This window comes from Aspergillus fijiensis, assembly GCF_003184825.1.
Source record: "Aspergillus fijiensis CBS 313.89 unplaced genomic scaffold BO72scaffold_13, whole genome shotgun sequence".
Lineage (NCBI taxonomy): Eukaryota > Fungi > Ascomycota > Eurotiomycetes > Eurotiales > Aspergillaceae > Aspergillus > Aspergillus fijiensis.
The window spans coordinates 40999-63251 of NW_024468989.1; the positions used below are offsets into that span (position 1 = coordinate 40999).

The window sequence follows — 22253 nt, forward strand, 5'->3', positions numbered from 1 at the left end:
CAGGCCTTGGAATTCGGGCGGAAAGAGGAGTTTGACCTGGTCCACCGATGGTGGGTTCCATGATGTTGTTGTGGGTGCGTCTTGGGTTCAGGTGCAGCTCCGCTTGCCGGGCGCCGGTATCGCTACTTATGGATAATCCAGTTTTTGATTCGGTCGGCGTTGGTGTAGGTTGATGACTTGCGGTATTGATATAAATTGTTTTGTTTACTGCAGAATTCTGGCGATGGGATGGGGAGGTGGTGGCCGGAGGTGAAACGCAGAGATTTTATCTGATCGTGCCTCGTTCGCATCCACGGATTCTGAGCTTGACTAGTCTAGTGGGCGAGGTGCGAGGATTCGAGGGCGCCAGGGTGGGGGGGATGGCTAGGGATTCCGGTTTTCATCATGTATGGGTGGACGGTGAGTACTGTGCATGGGGTTACGCATGGTACGGCTGTTGGTACAGTCCTGTTTATTGTTCTTTTAGCGAGAGTGCCCGACCGACGTTCAAACAAGGTAAGCTGCAGCTGTGGTGTAATGTTACACCACCTGCTGTAGTACGTACCTATAGACAGTAAAGCTGTACTACCTCCAGGTCCGAACTGACGTTCAAACAAGGTAAACTGCAGCTGTAGTGTAATCTTACACCACCTACTGCAGGCGTACGGTATGCACTACCTCTGACGTTCAATCCAGGTAGACTGCATCTGTGGTGTAATTTTACACCACCTACCACCAGTACAGTACACACGCAGGACGGTAATGCAGTACCACCCACACGGACCGGACCTGCTGCTGTACCACCATGTACCACAAAGTAGCACAACATACCCGCACACCACCCGCATCTGCTGTGCAACACAATCCCAAGCAACTGCAGTGTAACCGTCCGTACCGTACTGTATGCTGTCCCACCTTACACACAGATAAACCGTTACACAGTACGCCCCACCCGAACCCAACCCCGACCGCACCGCAACCGCAACAGCTGCAACAGCTGCACCCGAGTCCCCAAGCGGACCATGGCCCAATCTGATTAGACAACCGGCGGATCAGATAGTGGGCGGGCCCCGGTGGCGGTCGGTGGCGGTCGCTGGTCGGGATCTGATTAGATAGTTGGGCTCGGCTGCGCTAGCTGGTTGGGGCAGCGGATAAATGAGCCAAGGCGCTAGGCGGTACGGTGCCGTGCGGTGTGGTATGGGTGTATTGCGGTATTTTTTTGGTGGGTTTTCATATGTTGTTTGGTCGATGTCCTTGAGCGGAGGTAGAGTATAGGTTTTGAGTTGAGGGTGAGGATGCATGTTTACTTCTTGTGATAATTCAGGATTTTCCTGTGGGCTTGGGTGTAGAGGGAGTTGGTGAGGCATTTTGCTGCACAGTTACTATGTCCTGTATATATCCAGGAGACGGTAAAGTTAGCAGCAACTTAGTGAACTGCTTAGATCTCCATGAATACAACAACATCTCACCTACACTGATAACGTCTCTACTCAACAGTCCCCAGCTCGTGGTTCATATGGTCACTCGCATGAAATACCGTTCTCCGCAAATTGGCAGATAGCAGATGAGGTGTCTGTACATCCACACCAAGAGGGGGAATGAGAAACGAAAATCTATTCTATTATTAAAACCACCCTACCCGAAACCATAATACTATAACTATATATCCACCACAGGGGCCATCAACAGCCCTAAGCAACAGTCTGATGCAGCACATTGGCGCGATAACTCTCCGACCGCTCAAGCAGCTCCTCATGCGTACCGGAATCGACACACCGGCCCGCCTCGATCAGGAAGATGACATCCGCCTTGCGGATCGTATTCAGCCGGTGCGCGATCGCCACAACCGTGATGCCCCGGGCGGCGCGCTCCAGCCCATCCTGCAGCAGTTTCTCGCTCTCCGCGTCCAACGCGCTGGTCGACTCGTCTAGGATCAGCAGCTTGGGCTTGCGGACGAGCGCCCGCGCGATGCTGAGACGCTGCTTCTGCCCGCCCGAGAACTGGCTACCGTTCGGGCCGCACAGGGTCTGGTACCCCTCCGGCAGCGCCATGATCGTCTCGTGGATGTTGGCCAGCTTGCATGCTTCCTGGATTTCGTCCAGGGTCACGTCCCGCCCCGGCGGCGCGCCCAGGCTGATGTTGAACTCGATCGTTCCCTCGAACAGCACGCTCTCCTGCGGCACCAGCGAGATCGTGTCCCGGAAGGACACGCCCCGCGTCTGCGTCACGTCCAGGTTGTCGACCAGGATCGACCCTGCCGACGGGGTGTACAGTCGCTCCACGAGCGAGATGATCGTCGACTTGCCCGCGCCGGAGGGGCCCACCAGCGCCGCGAATTTGCCGGCCGGGATGTTCACGCTCAGCCCGTTCAGCACCTTGATGTCCGGGCGCGCCGGGTACGAGAAGTGCACGTCGCGGAGCTGCACGGTTGACGCACCGCCGCCGCTGACATGCTTTTCACTGCTCACGGCATCGGACTCAATGTCCGCGGACAGCGCAGGCGGCAGCCGGTCCACGTTGCCGCGCATCTTGTCGGAGCCGATCTCGATCAGCCCCAAAATGCGGGCCATGGCGCCCTTGGACGCGGTCAGCTCGGGGGCCAGCGCGAACATCTGACTCCACAGCAAGGCGCTGACCAGCAGGGAGAACACGACAATCAAGAATTGCGTCTGCGTGTAGTTGCCGTTGGAGATTTGCTTGGCGCCCCACCAGTACGCCAGGGCGTTGACCATATTGCCCAAGAAGTAGGTCATCGCCTGCCAGAAGCTGGCCTGCAGCGTCACCTGCAGGGTCTCCTTGCGGGGTCCCCGCAGCGAGCGCCGGTAGGTGCGCAGAGTCACCTCCTCGAGGGCCAGCGAGGCGACCGCCTTGATGGAGGTGATGGCCTCGACGCCGATGTCGACGGACTTGGTGTAGGCGGTCTCGTGCTTCTCCTCGAACTTGCCGAGCACGCGCAGCTCCATGAGGCCGGCGCCCAGCAGGAGCGGCACGAGGGCCAGACACACGAGGGCGATGCGCCAGGCGATGATGTGGGTCATCACGATGGCGGCGATCAGATTGATGGTGATGGAGATGACGGTGCCGATGACGGAGCCGCTCAGCCCGGCCAGCGCCTGGCCGTCGCGCGTGATGAACGAGAGCAGCAGCGCCGGCGTGCGGCCCTCGGACTGGTGCCACTGCAGGTCCTGCTCGAACAGCGACCGGAACGACAGCACCCGCACCGTGTACACGATCTTCTCCGAGATGCGCCCGAAGCCCGCCCAGCTGACCACGTTGGCGAAGAACTCGATGATCGCCAGGATGAAGAACATCAGCCCGTAGAAGTTGCCGCTGCTGCTGATGCTCGACGCCCCCTTGCACGGGTTCAGGCTGCCCACCGTGTTACCGAAGATCACCGCTTCGCCCGAGAAGGCGCCGCCGACGATGGCCGAGCCGATCAGCGCCAGGAAAATGTACAGGAGGTGCGGTCGGAGGGCTGGCGCGTAGCCCTTGGCCAGCGCCCAGAGAGACTTCTTCGGGGTGTTGAGCTCCTCCGGATCGACCTCTTCGTTGGCATCGGGGGCGTTGGTGTTGCTGGCGTCCGAGGCCGGACCTTCGTGCACCACCGGGGCCTTTTCCGTGGGTTCGTCGGTGTTGGCCAGGCTGCCCTTCTCGTTCTCGATCTCCACGTCCGTCAACGAGGGCTGGTCCGATCGGCTGGCGTTGTCGGCCGCGGGGCCATCGTCCTTGTCCGCGGCGGAAGACATGCCCTGCAGCTTGACGAGGTCGGCGTACGCCCCACCCCGGGCCATCAAGGTGGCGTGATCGCCCTGCTCGACGATTGTGCCTTTGTGCATGACGACGATGTTGTCGGCGCCGGTGATGGTCGACAGGCGATGGGCGATGGTGATCATGGTGCGGCCGCTGGCGATGTTGTTGATGGCGCGCTGGATGCGCTGCTCACTGCGCGAGTCCAGCGACGCGGTGGCCTCGTCGAGAATCAGCACGGCAGGGTCCTTGATCAGGGCACGCGCCAACGAGACACGCTGCTTCTGCCCACCACTGATCAGTCGACCACTCGAACCCACCATCGTCCCGTATCCATACTGCAGGGCGCTGATGAAGGTGTCGGCATCGGCCAGCGTGGCGGCGTGCTTGACCATCTGCACCACCTCCAGAACCTCGGCGCCACGGCTCTGCGCCGCCGCCATCAGATCCTTGCCCTCGCGCACCTCCGCGGCGAGTTCCTCCAATTCGGTGGTGAGGAGCGTTTCCTTGAAGCGGTGGTGCTCCGGGTTACTCGAGTTCATCAGGCCGTGGGCAATGTTCTCCAGCAGCGAGCGATCGAGCAGCGAGGGCTCCTGCTGCACCAGACTGAGGTAGCTGCGCAGATCCCGGGTGTTGATTTCGCGCAGGTCGTGTCCGTCGAACAGAATCTGGCCCTCGACGGGGTCGTACAGCCGCGTCACCAGGCCGGCGATGGTCGACTTGCCGCTGCCGGACAGGCCGACCAGCGCGGTGTGCTTCTTGGCGGGGATGCTGAGGCTGACCTTGTCCAGCACGGTGATCTCCGGCCGCGAGGGGTAGACAAAGGTCACGTCCTTGAGCTCGAAGCCGCCCTCGGCCTGGCCGTCGGTCAGCCGCAAGCCCTCGGTGGTGGTGGCGTCGATCTGCGGCTGGCGGTCCATATCCTCGCGCAGCTTCTCGTAGGAAGCAACGCCCGCGATGAACAGATGGAGGAAGGGCGCCGTCTGACTGAGCAGGAGGGTGGCCTCGACCAGGATGAAGATGACGGTGAAGACGGCGCCGACGCTGATGCCACTGGTGCCGTCGCGGACATTGGCGGCGACTTGCTTCGCGCCCTGCCAGAAGGCCAGACCGTTGGCCGAGTAGGCGATGAAGTATAAGAAACCGGCCTGCACACCGACTGCGGTCGCCTTCTTCAGCCCCTCGGTCTCGGCGGACTTGAGCGCGGAGGCGAACTTCTTCTCAAGCCGCACGTTGGCGCCAAAGGCCTGGACGACGACCAGATTGTTAAGGGCCTCGGAGGCAATGGAGGCGGCGGTGGCGGCGTAGTCGGACATGGAGCCGGAGTATTTCTCGATGTAGTGGCTGCCGATGAAGGACATGATAAAATAGGCGGGGATCAGAGACAGGAGCTCGGCGGCCAGCTTCCAGTCCTTGATGAAGGCGACGATGTAGGCGGTCACGAAGAAGGAGATACTGGACAACACGATGCCGACTTTCTCACTGGTGCCCGAGCGGATGGTCTGGATGTCACTGCTGAGGCGGGAGGCCACCTCGCCCGGGGGCAGCTTGTCGAAGTAGGAGGGTTCCTGGCGGATGAGGTTGCGGAGGTATTTTTCGCGAAGACGCTGGGACAGGCGAGCCCCGGAGAGGGTCCAGCAGGTCAGGTGGACGTAGATCAGGACGAATTGCGCGATACCCAGGTAGACGATCAGAAGAATCTCGTGGTTGATGCTGCCTTGGTCGGAGCTGTCGCTTTCACCGTTGGATTCCGCGCAGGAGATGGAGTTGAAGTTGTCGAGCAGTTCACCGAAAATGATACCGATAATGGGAAAGGGGACGCCAGCGCCAATGGCGGCGACGATCCCGGTGAACAGTGTAGCGACTTCATATTTGGTGGGATTGCCGGCCAAAAGCAGACGGGGAAAGCCCGCCAGCTTCTTGAGGAACATATTGACAGAGAGGAGGAGGAGGATGAGGAGGAGGAGGAGGAGGTTGTGTCGGTGAATGGGAGGTTGGAGTGCGGGGAAAGGTGAGGCGCAATTCACAGGTGGCCAGCCATGCAGGTGCAGGTGCAGGTGCTACGCCCTTAGGAATTGCCTGCACTCGCAAAGGGAAATCGCATGCACACTTCTGGCGGAGGGACAGAAGAAGAAGAAGAGAGGGAAGGGGAGGGGAGGAGGGGAGAGGAGAGAAGGAGAGGGGAAAGAAGATGAAGAGAAATGGAGTGAGTGAAGGAGCAGCAGCCGCTACTGAAGAATGGAAGATTGACAGGGGACCAAGTCGACCAAGTCACCGGCTTTACGTAAGGTGAGGAACTTCGGAGCTGCTTGGCCGCTTGGCTAGAAGGGTAAAGAATGGGCACCGAAGAGAAAAAAGAGGAGCACAAGAGGAGTCCAAGATAATCAATCAGTCCCCACTTAGAGGTATGGCCGTATGGTTCGAGTATGTTAAGGTATGTAAAGCAGAGTATGAAGGTATGTATGGTATGTATGGAGGGTAAGGGTGGTATCCACTGGTATCCACTGGTATCAACTGGTAACGTGCAGCGGGCCCCGAAAATTTTTACTCCCGCTCCATATCAATCGCTCAATCCATTGGTGAGCTGCCCCAGAACGTCCCACTGCACTAGACTCTCCTAGCATTAGCATCAGAAGATAGGCAGGATCAGATAATTTCCCGGCCCAGCCATGGATCCTGGATCACCTCACCAGAAGAAGTCTTTCGATGGCCACCGACGTGACCGGTGGACGGGTTGGTTCGTTGCTCGGAACCAGATTCGGGAAATCTAATCTGATCATCTCTCCCTGCAGTCACTCTCACTCACCAACCCTCTCTCCAAATGGGAGGAAGAGTGGATGATGGGATTGAGCCAAAGTGGAGTTCGAGGCAAGTGAGACAGTCCAGTCTTCCCTCCCTTTTCCGGACCTTCCTTGTCAACCACGCGGCAAAGAAAGAAAAAAAAAAGCAATCAAAAAGTAAGGCCACTCGGAAGGAAGAGGAGGGGGTGGCTTGAGTCAGTCAGTTTCCGGTCGGAGGTCGGAGCACTCACACTTAGCTCTTAGATTACTCGCATCGCTGCAGGCTACGGCGCGTATGGCGAATTCGCCTGCTGATTTGGCGTACTATTATGTACGGGGTAGCATTAGAAAAAGCAGGAATTGACAAAAATGAATCATGCGGCAGTGCGACTTTCATGCCTCAGGCTGCAGTCGCTCGTCACACGTGACCGTGCTTGGCACCGATATCGCATCGCCCACGAACAACAGAGAGGAGACAAGAAAACAAGAGTAAACCAACCCGGCCCTGAGATACAGAAGAAAACAAAAAGTTCAAATTACTAGTCGCGCGAAGACCAAGTGATTGTGGCCGAGCGGGCAATACCAGGGATGTGCGCGCATTCCAAGGGCTGATCAGTCACCTCTCATCGATAACTCGCGCTGCAAAATGTAGGCATATAGCACACTCTGGATCCCATCGTGTTTATTTCTGACAGCCCACGCCAATGCAGTCCGCCCAAGAGAGTTCCTGACAGCCGGATCTGCCCCGAATACGATCAACACCATGACTACCAGCAACCAACCTTGTTTCGCCGCGCACATGAGAAGGTATCCCCCTGGGGAGTGCGGGAAGACACTAGCGACGCATCGTGTTCCAGTAAACGACGAACGATCTGATGCTTGCCCTTGATTGAGGCCCAGAAAATAGGCGTGTGTCCATAGGCATCGACCACACTGACATCGACGTCGGACTGGTGGAGTAACAGCTCGACCACCCCCAGACATCCCTCCTCCGCGGCGTATGACACAGCAGATCGCTCCTACATGTCTAGGTCATTCACTCTCACGTCGGGCCGACTGAGAAGCCTTGCGACAATATCTACCTCACCAGATTGGGCCGCCAGGGAGAGTGGGGATTGACCTTGGGAATCCGAAGCGTTGGCATCGACACGGCTGTCTCCCAAGAGAACGTCAACCATCGGCATCTCGCAGTATGAGACAGCAGTGTAGAGAGTGGTCACATGCTCGGAATCCGGGATGTTAGGAAGCAGAATGCTAGGGTCCAAGTCTTCTGCTGCAAGAGAAGCTGCACAAAGTCTACTTCTCCAACTTTGACAGCTTCTGATAAAGGAGTTCCGGCTTCGCGATCAGTTGGTACAGGTCTACCGTTCGGATCCACGTCCTCGCGCTGCAGGAGCAGGCGTACAAATTTCGAGCATCGGCAACTTGTCGCCCACCAAAGCATAGAGAGACCCGTGTTTCGAAGCTTTTCGGAGGTGAAATTGCGTTTCCGCTGTCCAAGTGCATCAAGGATAAGCTGCACAATCTCGACATCGTCCTTCAGGACTGCTTTCCACAAGGGATCAACCAAATCACCATAGGTTACTTGCTCCTGCAATACAGTGAGAAACAGTTGGACCACCGGCAAAAAACCTCCTCCAGCAGCTGCACCGAGGGGTGTCACGGTGTCCTCGTTCCCAATACGCCAATCGATCTAAGGGTGACGCAAAAAGATTTCCGCGAGAGTGAGATTTCCCGACTGGCAGGCCCAGAACAACGGAGTGCCGTCGTTGCATCTCACGTTGACATAAACTGTTGGATACGTCAAAAGAAACTTCACGGTCTGCTCATCTCTCCACATAGCAGCCGCGGCCAGTGGGTTGCTCGCAAATGCAACAATGTTTGCGTTGGCTCCTCTGTCCAAGAGCAACTGAGCAATGTCCCATCGACCAAGCTCGAAAGCCGCGAAAAGTGGTGTCCCCACAGCCTCATCGTAAGTGTTCACATTGCAACCGCGGCTGATCAACGCGCGTACCACCTCGGGACGCCCGGTGCACACGGCGATGATGAGCTCCTGCCCAGTCAGATGGCGAAACACGAGGCTTGAAAGGTTGGGACTCAGAAACTGCTGGCATGTTTTGATGCGGCACTGGAACGACATGACACAGTGGCTGAGACTTTTGACTGTTTCGATCACAATGTCTTCGAGATCATCTGTATTTGCCGTAGGTGTCAAAGCATGTGCCTCCAACTCATCTATGATCGGCACGAGGAGAGAGCAGGAGTCAGGCTTCGCCACGGAGATTTCGCACAAGATCTTCTGTGTAAAGAGTCTTTCAAGCCCCTCGCGTTTCGTCATCACCCAGAATTGTTCCAAAAAGGCCCAATCCATTCTGAGCAGGGCGAAACGCGAGATGAGGGTATAGAATCTCTCTATTCATTGGAAGGTATTAGAATCTTCGGTAAATGTACATATGGGGACGACCACTTGCTAGACACGAGGCGGAGTTCGAGGCATCGCCGGTGCTCTTTGGACCGGTTCCAATCCTGAGGCACAGTCGCTCAGAATGTCCTCCAGGATCTCAATGGGAAGGCGAAACAAATCCATTTTAGCCCTGATAAATCCTTGAATCACGGCTGAAATGGATGTTGTTGGGTGTTGTTGAGGAAAAGACCTGTGAAATGCGGAGAAGTTGATGGATGTTGGTGATGGATAGTGGGAAGAAGAGAGATGACAGCAGGCAAAGGGAGTCAACAGGCAGAGGCTTTTCAGTGTGAGATTGCGCTTTTTCAAGTGATAGAGGAGGGGTATATGGTCAGCAACGTCTCCCGATCTTTGATGTACCGCGGATCTAATGGGATATGAAATTCAATGGCAAATGTCAAAGGGGAGACACAGCACATGACTTTGTGCCTCTCGCAAGCCGTGATTGATCCTACATCCCTCTTTGGTTTTTTTCCTATCAGTAAGCATCACATCTGCCTTCGTTGTTGTGGTCAACGTTTCCTATATCCACACCAACTGTCCGTACACATACTCCGACTTGGCTCAATTCCAGGCCAAATGAGCGCCAGTCTTGGCATGGCCGACTAGTATGCGGGGTAAGCCACACTAACTCAATTTCTCTTCAGCTCAGGCCATTTTCCACGGTCGGTCTGCAGATTGCCTGCATCGCATCCCTTCCAGATGGATCCCCTGTCGATATCATCCGGGGTGGCAGGGCTCATTGGTTTAGCTCTGCAGGTAGCCCCAGTCCTCCAGTCTTACGTCTCGAACTTCAGGTCAGCACGCGAGGATGTCCAAGCTTATCTCGACGAAGTGGGAGCCCTGTCCCAGGTCTTGGATCGGATGTACACATTCCTCGATTCGTCCTGCATGACAAGCGACCAATTTCAGACGACTGAAGCTGTGCTTCTGCAAACAATCAAATCATGCGAAAAGTCTCTGCTAGAGCTGATTCGCATGCTCCGAAAGCCGGTCGGTTTGACAAAGAAACTGCTATGGCACCTCGAGAAGGAAAAGGTTGAAAGCATCATTGCGCGGGTCCGGCAATGCAACCAGCTGTTCAATTTCTCATTGACCGTCGAAGGGTGGTGAGCAACCCACTTCCTGATACTTTCACTGTCACCTGCTGACCATCAAAGGGCTCTTCTCTCGCAGACGCCCGCAGAGGTAACCACGATCCTGCAGCTTCAAATGCAGATGTCGGAGAAGATGCACAAAATGGTTGAAGCAGCGTCGTTATCGGTAGAATCAGCCAAGCCGTACCAGGACAAGACAAAGGAATTGGTGTCGTTGTTAAAGAATGTGTCTATATTCGCGAAAGCAGTCGGGCAACTGTCGGAGATCCAAGAGCGTGTGGAAGAAATCAGTCGCGGCATAACAGGTGAGCATAGATCTTTATCAGGCTGCTTGCTCCAGTATCTGTCGCCCCTACCACGCCTCCTGATGCCCTTCTCCGTGGTGAAACAATGGTCGGTCGATTGTGGACCAAGCCATAGGCAGAGGCATGCCTAGCCCGTTCGAGTTGAATGACGGTAAGTCCAAAGATGACTAACGTATCTAGCTTCGGTGATTATCGTGAGCGTTCTCGATCTTGGTCTGCTGCTGAGAATCAGCTAAAATGGGAAAGAGAGGACACGGATGATTGCAGCAAATCTCAGTGTACCGTCGCTTCAGCCTACTCGCAAGGATACCCAGGGCTATATCATTGACGGCGCTAATGTAGGAGGGGCGACAGCTCGAGAACGTTAGCTTTAAGTCTGATTGATCGATCTAACTCTGAGCAAGACGAGCGGCAGATCGAGATCCTCGAATGGCTCGCGCGCGACCAAGAACCAGGACGCCACCATGAGATCCAAGGACGTCGAACGCCCGGAACAGGCAAATGGATCTTCGCTCAATGGCAATTCAGACAATGGCTCGATACCTCAACGAATATTTTGTGGTGCATTGGCGGACCAGGGTCTGGAAAGTCGACGTTGATGTAATCACAACAAGTATTTCGTAGGATGTACTAGCTCGCTAATATCGCACAGGTCGTTTGTCATTGATGAAATCAAACAGTCACACACCGGTCCCGATGCTGGTGTTGCGTATTATTATTGCGACTATCGAATGCGGACTTCGCAGCCAATGGTGCTCGTACTCGGGTGCATGATCAAGACTTTTGCCGAGCACCTGGACAGTCTTCCACAATCTCTCAATGCACTATACGACAAGTGCCGGCGAGAGAATCGGCAGCCCGTTGTCGCAGAGCTTGAGGTCATCATGAACGATATTTGCGGTCTGTTCAAATCCCCCTTTGTTCTGATTGATGCATTGGACGAGTTTAGCCCCGCAGATATGACGCAAACGAGACATCTGGTCCGCCTCCTGGACAAGCTTGCTCGGAATGGCGCACGCGTCTTCGTCACAAGTCGATCAAGACCTGAGCCCCTGTCCGCAGAGAACAATGTTGTACTAGAATATACAGCGGATAGCGAAGACGTCCGATCGCATGTTTTGTATGTTCTTAGGTCCGACGACATGATGATAGACCTCTTAGATCAGCAGCTCGAAGAAGAGATATGCAGCACGATTGTCATTCGAGCAGGTGGAATGTGGGGGCAGAATGCTATATCTTCCGGTCGCAGCTGCTAATAATCGTACAGGTTTCTGTTGGCAGTCCTTCATCTTCAGAACATTCGTGACCAGGTCAGTCGAGCTGGTATTCGCAAAAGCCTCAAGACACTCAGTAGTGACCTGGGTGGCGCCTATGACAAATCCTTCGACGCTTTGTCCCACCAGTCCGCGGCACGAAAAGAGCTTGCGCTCCGTGCCTTGCGCTGGGTGGCTTGCGCCTACCGCCCACTCAGTGCACTGGAGTTGCGACACGCTTTGGCGACCGACGATGAAATTTGGGATTGGGACAAGGTATCCCCTCTCAGGCTCATAATCAGTAGCTGCTGCGGATTACTGTCGGTGGACGGAATGGAGGATCACGCACAAGTACGGTTGGTGCATCATACCTTGCAGCAGTATCTTCAGAGTACCCGGCCGGACTGGTATGCCAGCGCCCATACAGTCATAACTAAGACGTGCCTACAATACCTTTTGCTGGAGGCACTGAAGACACCCGAAAGCCAAGGCGAGGTCAAGTCCAAAGGCATTTCGAAGAGGGCCTCCAATGATATTTCACATCCGAATATGCTTGCTCTAAGGAAGCCGGAGAAGAATAATTCGGATTCGAGTGCGGACGAGATATTCATTCTCGTTGGATATGCGAAGGACTGCTGGGGCTTGCATGCTGCATTGGCGCCTTTGAAAGAGTATGTGAGTTTGGCCATGCGTCTTTTCAACGACCAGCCACGGCTAAAGTTCCTGTTCGCCGAGAACGAACGCATACATGGGCTGCATATAGCCTCTGGTTTTGGGCTTACGGAGCTTGTGCATTATATGGCAGAATGTGGTCATGATGTTGAGTGTTTCGACACTGGGTCTCAGAGCCCTCTTCATCATGCCTGTGCGCACAATCATCCGAACACAGCCCTCGAGTTGATCAAGCTCGGTGCTAATGTCTCTCACGTAACCACCAAGCGTGACACCGCGCTGTTTCTGGCCGTTGGAACTGGGAACCTGGAGTTAGTCAGAGTTCTCCTGGACAACGGTGCACCGCCTGGTCAGTTCGCAAGGGATGGTTGGATTGCTTTGCACAAAGCAGCGGATATGGGATTCCTCGAGATTGTGGTGTTGTTGGTCCGCCGAGGAAGTTCGGTCTCGAGCAAATCCGCACGCAGGTTGACTGCCTTACATCGTGCAGCAGGAAGAGGTCATATCGATATCATCGAGTTCCTAATAAAAGAAAAAGCCCCTTTGGAGGCAGTCACCCATGACTTGTGGACACCGCTTCATGGCGCATCATCCAGCGGACAAACTGAGGCAGTGGAGTTGCTGTTGCAGCACGGAGCGAATCTTTATCATCAAAGCCTCGATGAGAAGACCGCACTGCACCGGGCTTGCCAAGGTGGACACGTCGAAACTGCCCGGGCTCTCTTACAGCGCGGTGCTGATGTCATGATCGGTGACTCCAAGGGCAACCTTCCCTTGCATATTGCAGCGCGGGAAGGGCACACAGCGATGGTGAGCTGCCTGCTGGAACATTCAACACAGCAACTGCTGCATTTGAACAAGGGCAAACGTACACCACTGCTGGAGTCGCAATGGAGTGGCTCGCGAAGGACGGAAGAGCTTTTGATGCAGCGAACTCACGCCATTTCCGGCTCAAGTGTCTCTGATGACGCTGACTTGTCAGCGGCCATACACCAAGACGATCCCGACGCAGTCAACCGACTTATTAAATGTCAAGGGCTCGAAATCGACTCGCGAGACTCTATCGGTCGAACGCTTCTTCAGCAAGCCCTTCACGCCGAGTCCTCTAAGGTCGCACAAGCTCTTCTGGAAGCAGGAGCAGATATTCACGCCCGATCGCACATCGACGAATGGCAGCCGATCCACTTCAGCGCTTTGGCAGGGAACGCCGAATGCGTTGAGTTGTGTCTAAAGTACGGAGCTCAAGTCAACGCCCGGACACAAAGTGGCCAAACACCGCTCCATCATGCTTGTAGGAAAGGGGACGAGGACACGGTGCGGTTACTTATCAAGAACGGATGTGAGATCCGGGCCACAGACAGCAAGTACTGGCAACCGCTTCACACGACCGCGGATGCCGGCCACGAGCACATCGTCCGGATCTTGTTGGAGCATGGTGCCCTCAGTCGGTACAATGACTTGCAGTGGACAACCTTCCAGGACTTTGCGGCCCTGCGTGGACATCACAATCTAGTGGAGTTGTTCCGGGAACTGAGGTATTCGCAGAAGCCTTATGGTAACTAGGCGGAGGGGTAGATAGAGAGGAGATCACCTCTACAGGATGGCTGGCAACCGTGACGCTGGATCGATGGCAATAAATAGTTCATATATAGACTCAAGCAGTCAGCAAAGACAGATTGAATGATCGATGGCTTGTCTGAAATTGAAGCTTTTACACTTTGACAACGTGCTGAACTCTTCAGCATATTCTAGTTGAAGACAGACTATAGCAAGGAACAGAGAAAAGAATGTTGTGTTGATGAGATCATGGATATAAGTTAACCCAGCTGAGCGGATGGACGCCGCCTTCCTATTCTGGCTCACGCGCCTCTTTATCCGAGGGGGCAGAACCAGTGATCACGTGCACATCATACCAATCCTCCAGGCCAGAGGCCCAGGCTTGCAGTCATGGAAATTCACAGGGAAGATATGATCACAGAATAGAGTAGCATCTCACAAAGCTGTTATCTGACCAAATCACAACAACTGGACCGGGTAGCTTGAGATTGAGGCTTGATGCGACAAGATTCAAACGGGGGATGTCCTAGGGATATATCTACGACAGATACCCGACTTCCGGCGACACAAATCTACACAAGCTTAAGGTCATAGAGTTGAGACAGAATTTTGTCAAGATATCAATTGAATCGAAAACATGAGCGAATAGCAAGAGAATATTCTAGTAAAATATGTTTCCGTAATTACACCCAGGTTGACAGCGAACAAATGAAAAGCCATGGTCGACGCTCAACTTGTACCAAAATTCTTAGGAACAGAAACCCCATACGTCGTTGGTCGTAATCATAGATGCGGACGACGATTGCGGGTAGGCTGCAAGAGAACGCCGGCAATCAACGACTTAGTGCACGCAGCTTCTCCTTCAACTCAATCATCTCGTCCAGACGAATAAGCTGTGCCGGGTCGTACATCACAGCGAAACGCGTGGAATTCTTGCCGCGGATCTTCATCGTAGTGGCGATGGTAGTCGCAATGTGAATCACCTCGCGCATCGAGACAACGAGACAAGGCCTCTCGCAGTCTCCCCAGGCCAGCTGCGGTTCGGTCTCGTCAGTGTCCTTGGCCCTCGCCTTGCCCTTCCCCTGGTACTTGATGACCGGGATCGTGATGTCGAAGATCAGAAATGACATGGGTGGGACCTTCAGCAGCTCCTGTCTCCAGGCTCTGCCCAAACAATAGATATCCAGACACATCTGGCCGGGCTCGCTATGATCCGCGCAGAAGTCGGTTTTGTGATTGGTGCAGTCAGCGAGAGTCTCACTGTTCGCAAGGGGCTTGAGCAGAGCGAGCTTGACCGGGTGATTCCCCCAGAATTGAGGCATGGATGGTCCAGCGCCCAGTTGAGAGAGACCTGCTGTGATGAGACTCTCCTGAATGCACCCTGGGTGATCGATCTCGATCACGTCGCCTTGGGTCTGAGTCAACAGGGCGCTGATCTCCGTGTTGACAGCCGCGCGTTCCTCTGAAACGTTGAACGTGCGGTGTGCCCTGCCCTGCTTGTGCTTGTTTGATTTGCGTTTCGCTTTCTCGCTTGCCTCCTTCTTCCTCCCGTTGTACTGCTTTAGCTCCTCTTCTGTAGCACCTTCGGGCCACTGTGGGAATCTGAGGATAGCTCGGGCTTGGGGTGCCTTCCAGGGAAGCTCTTCAATATCTGAGTCCTCGTCTGGGTTGGTCGGATTGGTCTCTGGGTCTGATCGCTGTTCGGTGTCGACTCGTATCTCAGAGACCGCCTCAGCTTGTGCTTCATGCTTTGTTTGGTGCCTTGTTTTGTCTTCCACGTATCTCAGTCCATCGTCAGCGTCGAGCTCCATGTCATCATCGTCAACATCCGTTGGAGGAACGGTAGGAGTATTTGAGTCGGATTCAGTGTCGTGCTTTGCTTCGTGGGTCACTCCGTGTTGAGCTCCGTCATCGACGCGACCTTCGTCTTTGGATTCAGGTGGCCTGCTGATTTTACGGCCTTTAGCCATAAGTGAGGTTGCTGATAGATGTTGGTGGAAGGCGAATGAAATCTGAGGATGGGTTGCGGTGGTGGTTGGTCGAAAGAGTGTTATGGGAAGAAGGATAGGGGAGAGAGAGGAAGGGGAAAAAAAGAGAAAAGACGATGACAGATTTGCTTGACCGCAGGACAGTTTGAGTCGGAGTGAATGGAGTGCTTGGTGAAGGAAGAGAGCCGTAAGTCTACTTGAAACAACCAAAGAAGTCCCTGTCACATGATCCCATCAACACATCCTTTGGATCCCCAGTGAATGTTTCGCTTCCCACACAACACCAAACAACTGCCATACGACCTCTTGTTTTGTGTCCCTCAAGTTTCATCCATGCCCGTGTAGGCTTCATGCCTCTGCCACGACAAACCAGGCATCAAGATAGCTCAACACCCGGTTCTTGCTGGGTCTCCCTTGTCATCCACCTCATTACTTACGACAAGAGGCTGTGGCTTTTCATCGGAGGGTGCTAATGTGAATCTCTCAGACTGCAGCGCAGGCTGACAAGGGTGCAACAACTTGAGCCAGTACTGCGAAGACCTGATTCCATAGGCCCACGACCCTTGGAGGGAATAAACGATCGCGTCCACAGCTTGTGAGATTGCCTTGTCCTGCCTGAACCGGCTCTTTACCACTATCGCAGCGTGAACTAGACGGTATGGTATCAGCTACTCTTCCGTTCCATGATCCTTGAGTGTGACTGACCAACCGAATCATCTAGATGGTGGATGTAGTCCCAGCACCGATCGACGGCCTCCTGCAGACTCTCGCCCGTGCCCCGCATAAGCCACGCCACACAGTTCATGCTTTCGGTGTCTACTCGACAGTCGTTCATGAGTATATGCTTGGGCAGGGCGTACAGGTCATGGACGACGCCAATCTGAAGACAAGCCTCGTCCATGAGGAGTTGCACGGTCGGATCATCCCAGACGCTATCGGGGATGTAAAGACCTAGCGCAAACTCCATCCAGTGGAACAACATGAACATGCCCGTGCTATCAACGCGAGATCGCTTCCATTGCTCCAAGTCGTCTGAACAGGCCCTGCTTGGGCCGTGTTTTCTTGCGTGCATGGCTGTGATTGCTCTGTCGCTGGTTAGTATCGCGGGGCTATAGCCAAGAGAAGGGCTCACCTTTCTAGGTAGTCAGCCGCACGGAGGAATTGTTCCCTCCTCGGGCTAAGACGGAACATTTCAGCGAAGATTCCCCGCATATATTGCACATATTGTGGTTGAGTATTCTTGTCACTGGCTAGCGGGCCTTCAGTAGCAAGTAGTCTCAAGTCACGCGGTAGGCTGTCAAGTCCTCGTCCCAAGCGCAATGCCTCTCCCTGGCTCAACCAAGGGTATTCGAAGAGGTTCCCGAAGAGCAGCAAACAAGTCAGCCATTTGCAAAGTATGACCAGTCGGTCATGGCTGGTGGAATGTGGAACCATGAAGGCTACGAGCGCGGGCAAGCGCATCGCTCGGATGCGTGATCCTTTGCTCTCGTCTACGCTTGGGAGAACAGCGAGGACCTCGTCCATGATCTGGTCACACATCAACCTGGTGAAGGAAGGGTGAGGGCCTCGCAGATGGGTCGTGGATGGACAGTAAGCAGGCCATCGCAAACTTTGATCTTCCGCAGCCATAATGTCAGTATGCAGAAATTGCGACGATGTCGAAGCGGTTCACCAGAGATCGAGACTGACTTTATAGAACAGAGCAACTAGGTGAAGCTCGCGGTCCAGACTCTTCAACGACTTTTTCCTACCCGAACGTCGCAACAAACATGCCAATGCAAGTCGCTTGTTTTATACAGTCTATCCTCGACCAGTGGTAGCATTGTATGGCCGCGTTCGTGCAACTGACAAGGCATGACAAGAGCACTGGCCAACATTTCCAAGATTGGAAAAAGCCTATCACATGGGATAGAGTTTCTGGTCGGCCCCTTGCCGATACACTATACATGGATGAGGCGGCCACCGAACCAGGCCCAGGGCCTCCCCCGAACCACTCCCCGACAGCTTTAAATCCCGCAATGACATCTTCTTGCAGCAAAACCTGGCGATCTGGGAGTCATGACTCCGGTCATTCGGTGCGTGAGGTTCTGGCTGTTTTGTTGCACGGCTGCTTTTCCTTGGAACGATCTTGGCAGTGGTTTCCTACACGATCTCTTACCCATTACAGGAACTTTGTTCTCCCTGTCGACAAGTTATGGTGAGCATCCGGGTCAGCGGCCTTGACTATAGTTGGCGACCGTCCAATCGGAGTCTCTCCCACTGGTATACTGGTATCGCAAGGAACTCTATCATGAAGTCCACCCGACACGTCAACAAACATCCGGAATCATCTCAGCCCGTGTCATCTGCTCCAGTGCAATAATTCCAAGGTCACTGTCATCCGTCTTCGAGGCCCTTGAGGACCTCCACAAACTTGACATTACTCATTACCAAGGGCCTAATTTTGCTCCACCAGCCGCTTTTCTTATACTATCGGTCTCATGCACCTCCGGATTCCTCTTTTATCGTGTGAGATCCTTCCTTGATGCCCTGTCTCAACTCACACCTCATTCTCTATGTTTTGCTAGAAACCCAGGACATCGGTCCTCACCACTGCCGATCGACAATTCCATAAATCGAGCGCACAACAGCACCCTCGTAATAATCTCTCCCTACTGACCTCCTGAAGCACTTTCTATCGATTCAAACCATCCACGTTCTACAATGAAAACCCAACATCCTACGCGCAAGCGACCGGAGTACGGCGGCCCGGGCGCGACAATTAGCCGACGCTGATTTACCCGACCCTCGAGTCGGAGCATGTCCGGCGACACCCCGCATAAATATGACGACACATCCAGCACCCCTCCGACCGCAACAATTACCCCTACCTCACGCACGCGCAAAATGTCCATGACCGTGACAGACAGCAACCAACCCCGGGAGGGCTTTCCGCGCCCATTCCCGGGAACCCCCAACAACGTGCTCGAGCAGTTCCAGATGGCGGGGAAGGTGGTCGTTGTGACGGGCGCCGCCGATGGGATCGGGTATGCGGTGGCGGAAGCGATGGCCGAGGCGAGGGGACATGTTGCGTTATGGTATAACTCGTGAGTTTGCCTTCTGAGGGTGTGAGTATGCTTCTCATCTGTGATAGCAACAACGCTGCGGTGGAAAAAGCAGAGGTCCTGGCGCGAGACCACGGGGTCAAGGCGGTCGCATACAAAGTCGATGGTCGGTTTCGTTGGATGTATCGAGAAGCAAGACTGACCGTTTATAGTTTCGGACCCGGAGAGAATCCAGGCCGCGTTGACGGATGTGATTCGTGACTTTGGGAAAATCGACGTCTTCGTCGCCAATGCGGGTATGACTTCGAGACCAAAAAAGAGGCAAACCGCTAACAATCTTCAGGAATGGCAATCTCCAAGCCTATTCTCGAGCAGACACTGGACGAGTACAGGAAGCAGATGTCCGTGAACGGTATGCCATGGCCTCGAAGGGCACTGACAGTCAGAACTGACTCTCGCAGTGGACGGAGTGGTCTACTGCTCCAAATTTGTCGGTGACATCTTCAAGCACCAAGGGTTCGGCAACCTGATCATCACCTCGAGTATGAGCGCGCATATCGTCAATGTGCCGGTGGACCAGCCGGTGTACAACGCGACCAAAGCGTTTGTCACGCATTTTGGCAAGTCGCTGGCCCGCGAGTGGCGGGACTTCGCGCGGGTCAACATCGTGTCGCCGGGCTTCTTCGACACAAAGATGGGCGCTGGGGAGGACTGCCTGCAGGAGGCGTACCGGATGGCGGTGCTGGGCCGACAGGGAAACGTGAAGGAGATCAAGGGGTTGTACCTATATCTGGCGAGCGATGCGTCGACGTATATGACGGGCAGTGATTTGCTGATTGACGGGGGGTATGTTCTGCCTTAGCCGGCTGTCTGGACTAGCTATGCTTCTTTAAGCCTTGAAGTTCTTGATCATTCAGGTTGCAATCATGGGGAGGTGCATCTAGACGCAATGCAAAGTGCGCGCTGATAAGCATTTGATAAAAGTCGGCTTGTGGATGGTCTGGATCAAACTGTAAACGTCTACCGACGAATGCGGGGTGATGGTGAAAGGTGAAAAGCTTAGCTATTTTAGCGTGTGCACAGACAGCAGACCGATCCTAGCATCAGAGAGAATCAATGAGGTCAAATGCGCCTTCGGCGAGTTTACCCTTCCTTCGGTGACATCCGGCGAGTTTGGGGTTCAATCGGGATCAGAACACACCTGTTCACAAGAAAGAGGAGTACAAATCCACAGACTAAAACAGCCCAGCAGCCCCAGCTAATGTTTACTCGCGCAGGGACTTTTGTCATACTTCTGCTGCTGCAGCTTAGCGCCGAGCGGAGTTCGGCATTGCACTCCCCGATCAGACATCTCATCTTCCCCTCCCCCTCAAATAATCCAACACCACTCCATCCACCATCAAACTCCCACCCACCTCCAAAGATGTCTGCCTCCACCATGCGCGCATGGGTCTACACCCAGTCAGGCCTACCCTCACAGACCCTGAGACCAACGACCACCTTCCCCGCACCAACGCCCTCCTCCCTCGGTCCCACCGACCTCCTCATCGAAGTCGACTACGTCTCGCTGAATGCGATCTGCACGACGATGATGCGCGCCCTCCCCCCGCAGCCCTTCTCCCTCGGCCTCCCCTTCCGACGCCGCATCGCCGTCCCCGAATTCGAGTTCAGCGGACGCATCCTCGCCACAGGGTCGCAGGTGCCCGCCACCCGACCCGAACTGACCCCCACCGCCCGAGTCGCAGGCTGCGTCTCCGAGCAAGAAGTCTTTGGAACAGGGAAAGGCGCGCTCGCCGAGCGGTTGATCGCGCCAGCTAGCCAGGTCATCGCGCTGACCAGTTGCCCCTTGCCCCTTCAGCCCTCACCCTCCGCTCAGTCACCATCCCAACCCGAAACCCCACCTGCACCTGCACCGCAACCAGAACCGCTATCACCATTAGAAGCATCTGGCCTAACAGCGTGCGGCTGCACCGCCATGCAAACCCTATCCCTCACCGGACTAATAGCAGGGGACAAACTGCTTGTGAACGGGGGCAGCACGAGCGTGGGGATGCTCACGATCCAGATCGCACGGCACATTCTCGGCGCGACCGGCACGATCGTCGCGACGTGCTCATCGCGCAATGCGGCGCTGGTCGGCTCGCTCGGCGTCGACGAGGTCATCGACTACGTCGCGCACGACCCGCTGCACGAGCATCTCCGCGCCCACCACTCCTCCTCCTCCTCCTCCGCGGCCGCAAAAACCCGCCCCTTCGACGCGATCATCGACTGCGTCGGCGACGCCACGCTCTACCGCCACTGCGCGGCGTACCTGGCCGAAGGCAAACCCTTCATCAATCTGGGACAGATGAACGCCGCGCCCGGATTCTGGGGCCAGCTCGCGTGGGCGTGGGAGCAGGTGGCGCTGCGGTTTTGGCCGGTCGTGTTCGGGGGCGCGCCCCGGGGCTATCGGTTCTATAGTGGGCGGCCGCGGGCGGAGGATATGGGGCGGGTGCTGCGGTTGGTGGAGCGGGGGGTGGTGCGGGTGGTGGTGGATTCGGTGTGGGGTTGGGGGGAGGTGCCCCAGGTATGTTTATGTTTTCTTGCTTGGGGGGGATGGGGAAGATGTACTGACGTTGAGGTAGGCGTATGAGAGGATGGAGAGTAAGCGGGCCAGGGGGAAGGTTGTTGTGAGGGTGCGGGGTGAGGATGCGTGATACTTGCGAGTGGTTTCCTGAAAGGTTTCGGATATTAGTCTGGTTGCCATTCCAGAGATGCGGTGGATTGAGTGATGGCGGATCTGTGGGTGGAGGAGGGATGTTTTCAACTACACACCCAGTTGAACCCGACTCTTATGCAATCTTGGGTACACATTCTTGGAGGAAACAGGACAAGCATATGTGTATCATATTGCTGCACCCATGTCCCTGTATTCCGTACAGAGCTGTAGCTTACAGTAGTGAGAGTGTTACAAAGAATAGCATCATAACAATTCACCTTCACCCCTGTTCGTTGACACGAACCAAAATATGATAGATACTATCCGCGAGGGGGGGAACCCCCACACCCTTTGTCAAGAAGTTGCAAAACACAGAGCAGACTCAAACTCAAGCGAATAAAAGTAGACAGGGTGAGATACAGGAGGATTCCCCGGACCCCTCATATTGCTCATGATCACAATCCAGACAAACGCACATTCGACACCACTTCGAAAAGATAATGCTAATGCACACAACCCTAGATAGAGTAAGCACCACCTCCCCCGGAATCAGCGTCTACCCAATCCTGTCAGCGGGACTGCTCATCGCGATAAGGTACCTACTCGGTGGTCTGCCGTTAGCCAAGCTTTGCCGATCCAGTTGGCCAGCTGCAAGGTGAGTGGAGGGTC

The 22253-nt window shown here is 54.9% G+C and overlaps 10 protein-coding genes across 10 annotated transcripts; 4 read left to right on the top strand and 6 right to left on the bottom strand.

Annotated features, from left to right (window-relative positions):
* Positions 1–1618: 1618 nt before the first annotated feature.
* BO72DRAFT_399902 (ABC transporter ATP-binding protein) lies at positions 1619–5879 on the bottom strand. Its single transcript, XM_040942140.1, has one exon. The coding sequence runs from the start codon at positions 5655–5657 to the stop codon at positions 1671–1673; it is 3987 nt and encodes a 1328-aa protein (XP_040803306.1). The 5' UTR covers positions 5658–5879; the 3' UTR covers positions 1619–1670.
* A 1099-nt stretch (positions 5880–6978) lies between these two features.
* Positions 6979–7608, bottom strand: BO72DRAFT_41020 (uncharacterized protein). Its single transcript, XM_040942425.1, has one exon. The coding sequence runs from the start codon at positions 7488–7490 to the stop codon at positions 7119–7121; it is 372 nt and encodes a 123-aa protein (XP_040803307.1). The 5' UTR covers positions 7491–7608; the 3' UTR covers positions 6979–7118.
* BO72DRAFT_446133 (uncharacterized protein) lies at positions 7124–7765 on the bottom strand. The gene is made up of 2 exons (XM_040944224.1): positions 7217–7765; positions 7124–7154 (listed from the first exon to the last, which is right to left on the bottom strand). Exon 1 carries the CDS (start codon positions 7688–7690, stop codon positions 7526–7528), a length of 165 nt encoding a protein of 54 aa, XP_040803308.1. The 5' UTR covers positions 7691–7765; the 3' UTR covers positions 7124–7154; positions 7217–7525.
* A 397-nt stretch (positions 7766–8162) lies between these two features.
* Positions 8163–9246, bottom strand: BO72DRAFT_446134 (ankyrin repeat domain-containing protein). The gene has a single exon (XM_040944225.1). It carries the CDS (start codon positions 8875–8877, stop codon positions 8200–8202), a length of 678 nt encoding a protein of 225 aa, XP_040803309.1. The 5' UTR covers positions 8878–9246; the 3' UTR covers positions 8163–8199.
* Positions 9247–9630: 384 nt separating this feature from the next.
* On the top strand, positions 9631–10737 carry BO72DRAFT_41033 (uncharacterized protein). The gene is made up of 2 exons (XM_040942428.1): positions 9631–10079; positions 10131–10737. Exons 1-2 carry the CDS (start codon positions 9673–9675, stop codon positions 10501–10503), a joined length of 780 nt encoding a protein of 259 aa, XP_040803310.1. The 5' UTR covers positions 9631–9672; the 3' UTR covers positions 10504–10737.
* Positions 10738–12795: 2058 nt separating this feature from the next.
* BO72DRAFT_345817 (ankyrin repeat domain-containing protein) lies at positions 12796–13587 on the top strand (the record flags this gene model as incomplete). Its single annotated transcript, XM_040940662.1, has 2 exons — positions 12796–13030; positions 13430–13587. Coding segments are annotated over 2 exons (393 nt in total), but the record flags the coding sequence as incomplete, so codon positions are not given.
* Positions 13588–14687: 1100 nt separating this feature from the next.
* On the bottom strand, positions 14688–15824 carry BO72DRAFT_525978 (uncharacterized protein; the record flags this gene model as incomplete). Its single annotated transcript, XM_040949994.1, has 1 exon — positions 14688–15824. One exon carries the CDS (start codon positions 15822–15824, stop codon positions 14688–14690), a length of 1137 nt encoding a protein of 378 aa, XP_040803312.1.
* A 404-nt stretch (positions 15825–16228) lies between these two features.
* On the bottom strand, positions 16229–17471 carry BO72DRAFT_494170 (terpenoid synthase; the record flags this gene model as incomplete). Its single annotated transcript, XM_040948438.1, has 3 exons — positions 16229–16491; positions 16548–16927; positions 16975–17471. The coding sequence occupies 3 exons, from the start codon at positions 17469–17471 to the stop codon at positions 16229–16231; spliced, it is 1140 nt and encodes a 379-aa protein (XP_040803313.1).
* Positions 17472–18728: 1257 nt separating this feature from the next.
* Positions 18729–19748, top strand: BO72DRAFT_373616 (reductase with broad range of substrate specificity; the record flags this gene model as incomplete). Its single annotated transcript, XM_040941092.1, has 5 exons — positions 18729–18928; positions 18976–19052; positions 19099–19182; positions 19230–19298; positions 19348–19748. The coding sequence occupies 5 exons, from the start codon at positions 18729–18731 to the stop codon at positions 19746–19748; spliced, it is 831 nt and encodes a 276-aa protein (XP_040803314.1).
* A 132-nt stretch (positions 19749–19880) lies between these two features.
* On the top strand, positions 19881–21871 carry BO72DRAFT_41081 (NAD(P)-dependent alcohol dehydrogenase). Its single transcript, XM_040942447.1, has 3 exons — positions 19881–20106; positions 20164–21452; positions 21511–21871. Exons 1-3 carry the CDS (start codon positions 20013–20015, stop codon positions 21580–21582), a joined length of 1455 nt encoding a protein of 484 aa, XP_040803315.1. The 5' UTR covers positions 19881–20012; the 3' UTR covers positions 21583–21871.
* The last annotated feature ends 382 nt before the right edge of the window (positions 21872–22253 follow it).

What these genes read in the sequence shown, in the direction of transcription:
- BO72DRAFT_399902 (XM_040942140.1), bottom strand. Translation starts at nt 5,657, where the DNA reads ATGTTCCTCAAGAAGCTGGCGGGCTTTCCCCGTCTGCTTTTGGCCGGC.
- BO72DRAFT_41020 (XM_040942425.1), bottom strand. Translation starts at nt 7,490, where the DNA reads ATGTCTGGGGGTGGTCGAGCTGTTACTCCACCAGTCCGACGTCGATGT.
- BO72DRAFT_446133 (XM_040944224.1), bottom strand. Translation starts at nt 7,690, where the DNA reads ATGCCGATGGTTGACGTTCTCTTGGGAGACAGCCGTGTCGATGCCAAC.
- BO72DRAFT_446134 (XM_040944225.1), bottom strand. Translation starts at nt 8,877, where the DNA reads ATGGATTGGGCCTTTTTGGAACAATTCTGGGTGATGACGAAACGCGAG.
- BO72DRAFT_41033 (XM_040942428.1), top strand. Translation starts at nt 9,673, where the DNA reads ATGGATCCCCTGTCGATATCATCCGGGGTGGCAGGGCTCATTGGTTTA. An exon ending in TCATTGACCGTCGAAGGGTG is followed by an intron (nt 10,080 to 10,130) that starts GTGAGCAACCCA and finishes TGACCATCAAAG; the next exon opens with GGCTCTTCTCTCGCAGACGC.
- BO72DRAFT_41081 (XM_040942447.1), top strand. Translation starts at nt 20,013, where the DNA reads ATGCGCCTTCGGCGAGTTTACCCTTCCTTCGGTGACATCCGGCGAGTT. An exon ending in CCTGTTCACAAGAAAGAGGA is followed by an intron (nt 20,107 to 20,163) that starts GTACAAATCCAC and finishes TTACTCGCGCAG; the next exon opens with GGACTTTTGTCATACTTCTG. An exon ending in GTTGGGGGGAGGTGCCCCAG is followed by an intron (nt 21,453 to 21,510) that starts GTATGTTTATGT and finishes ACGTTGAGGTAG; the next exon opens with GCGTATGAGAGGATGGAGAG.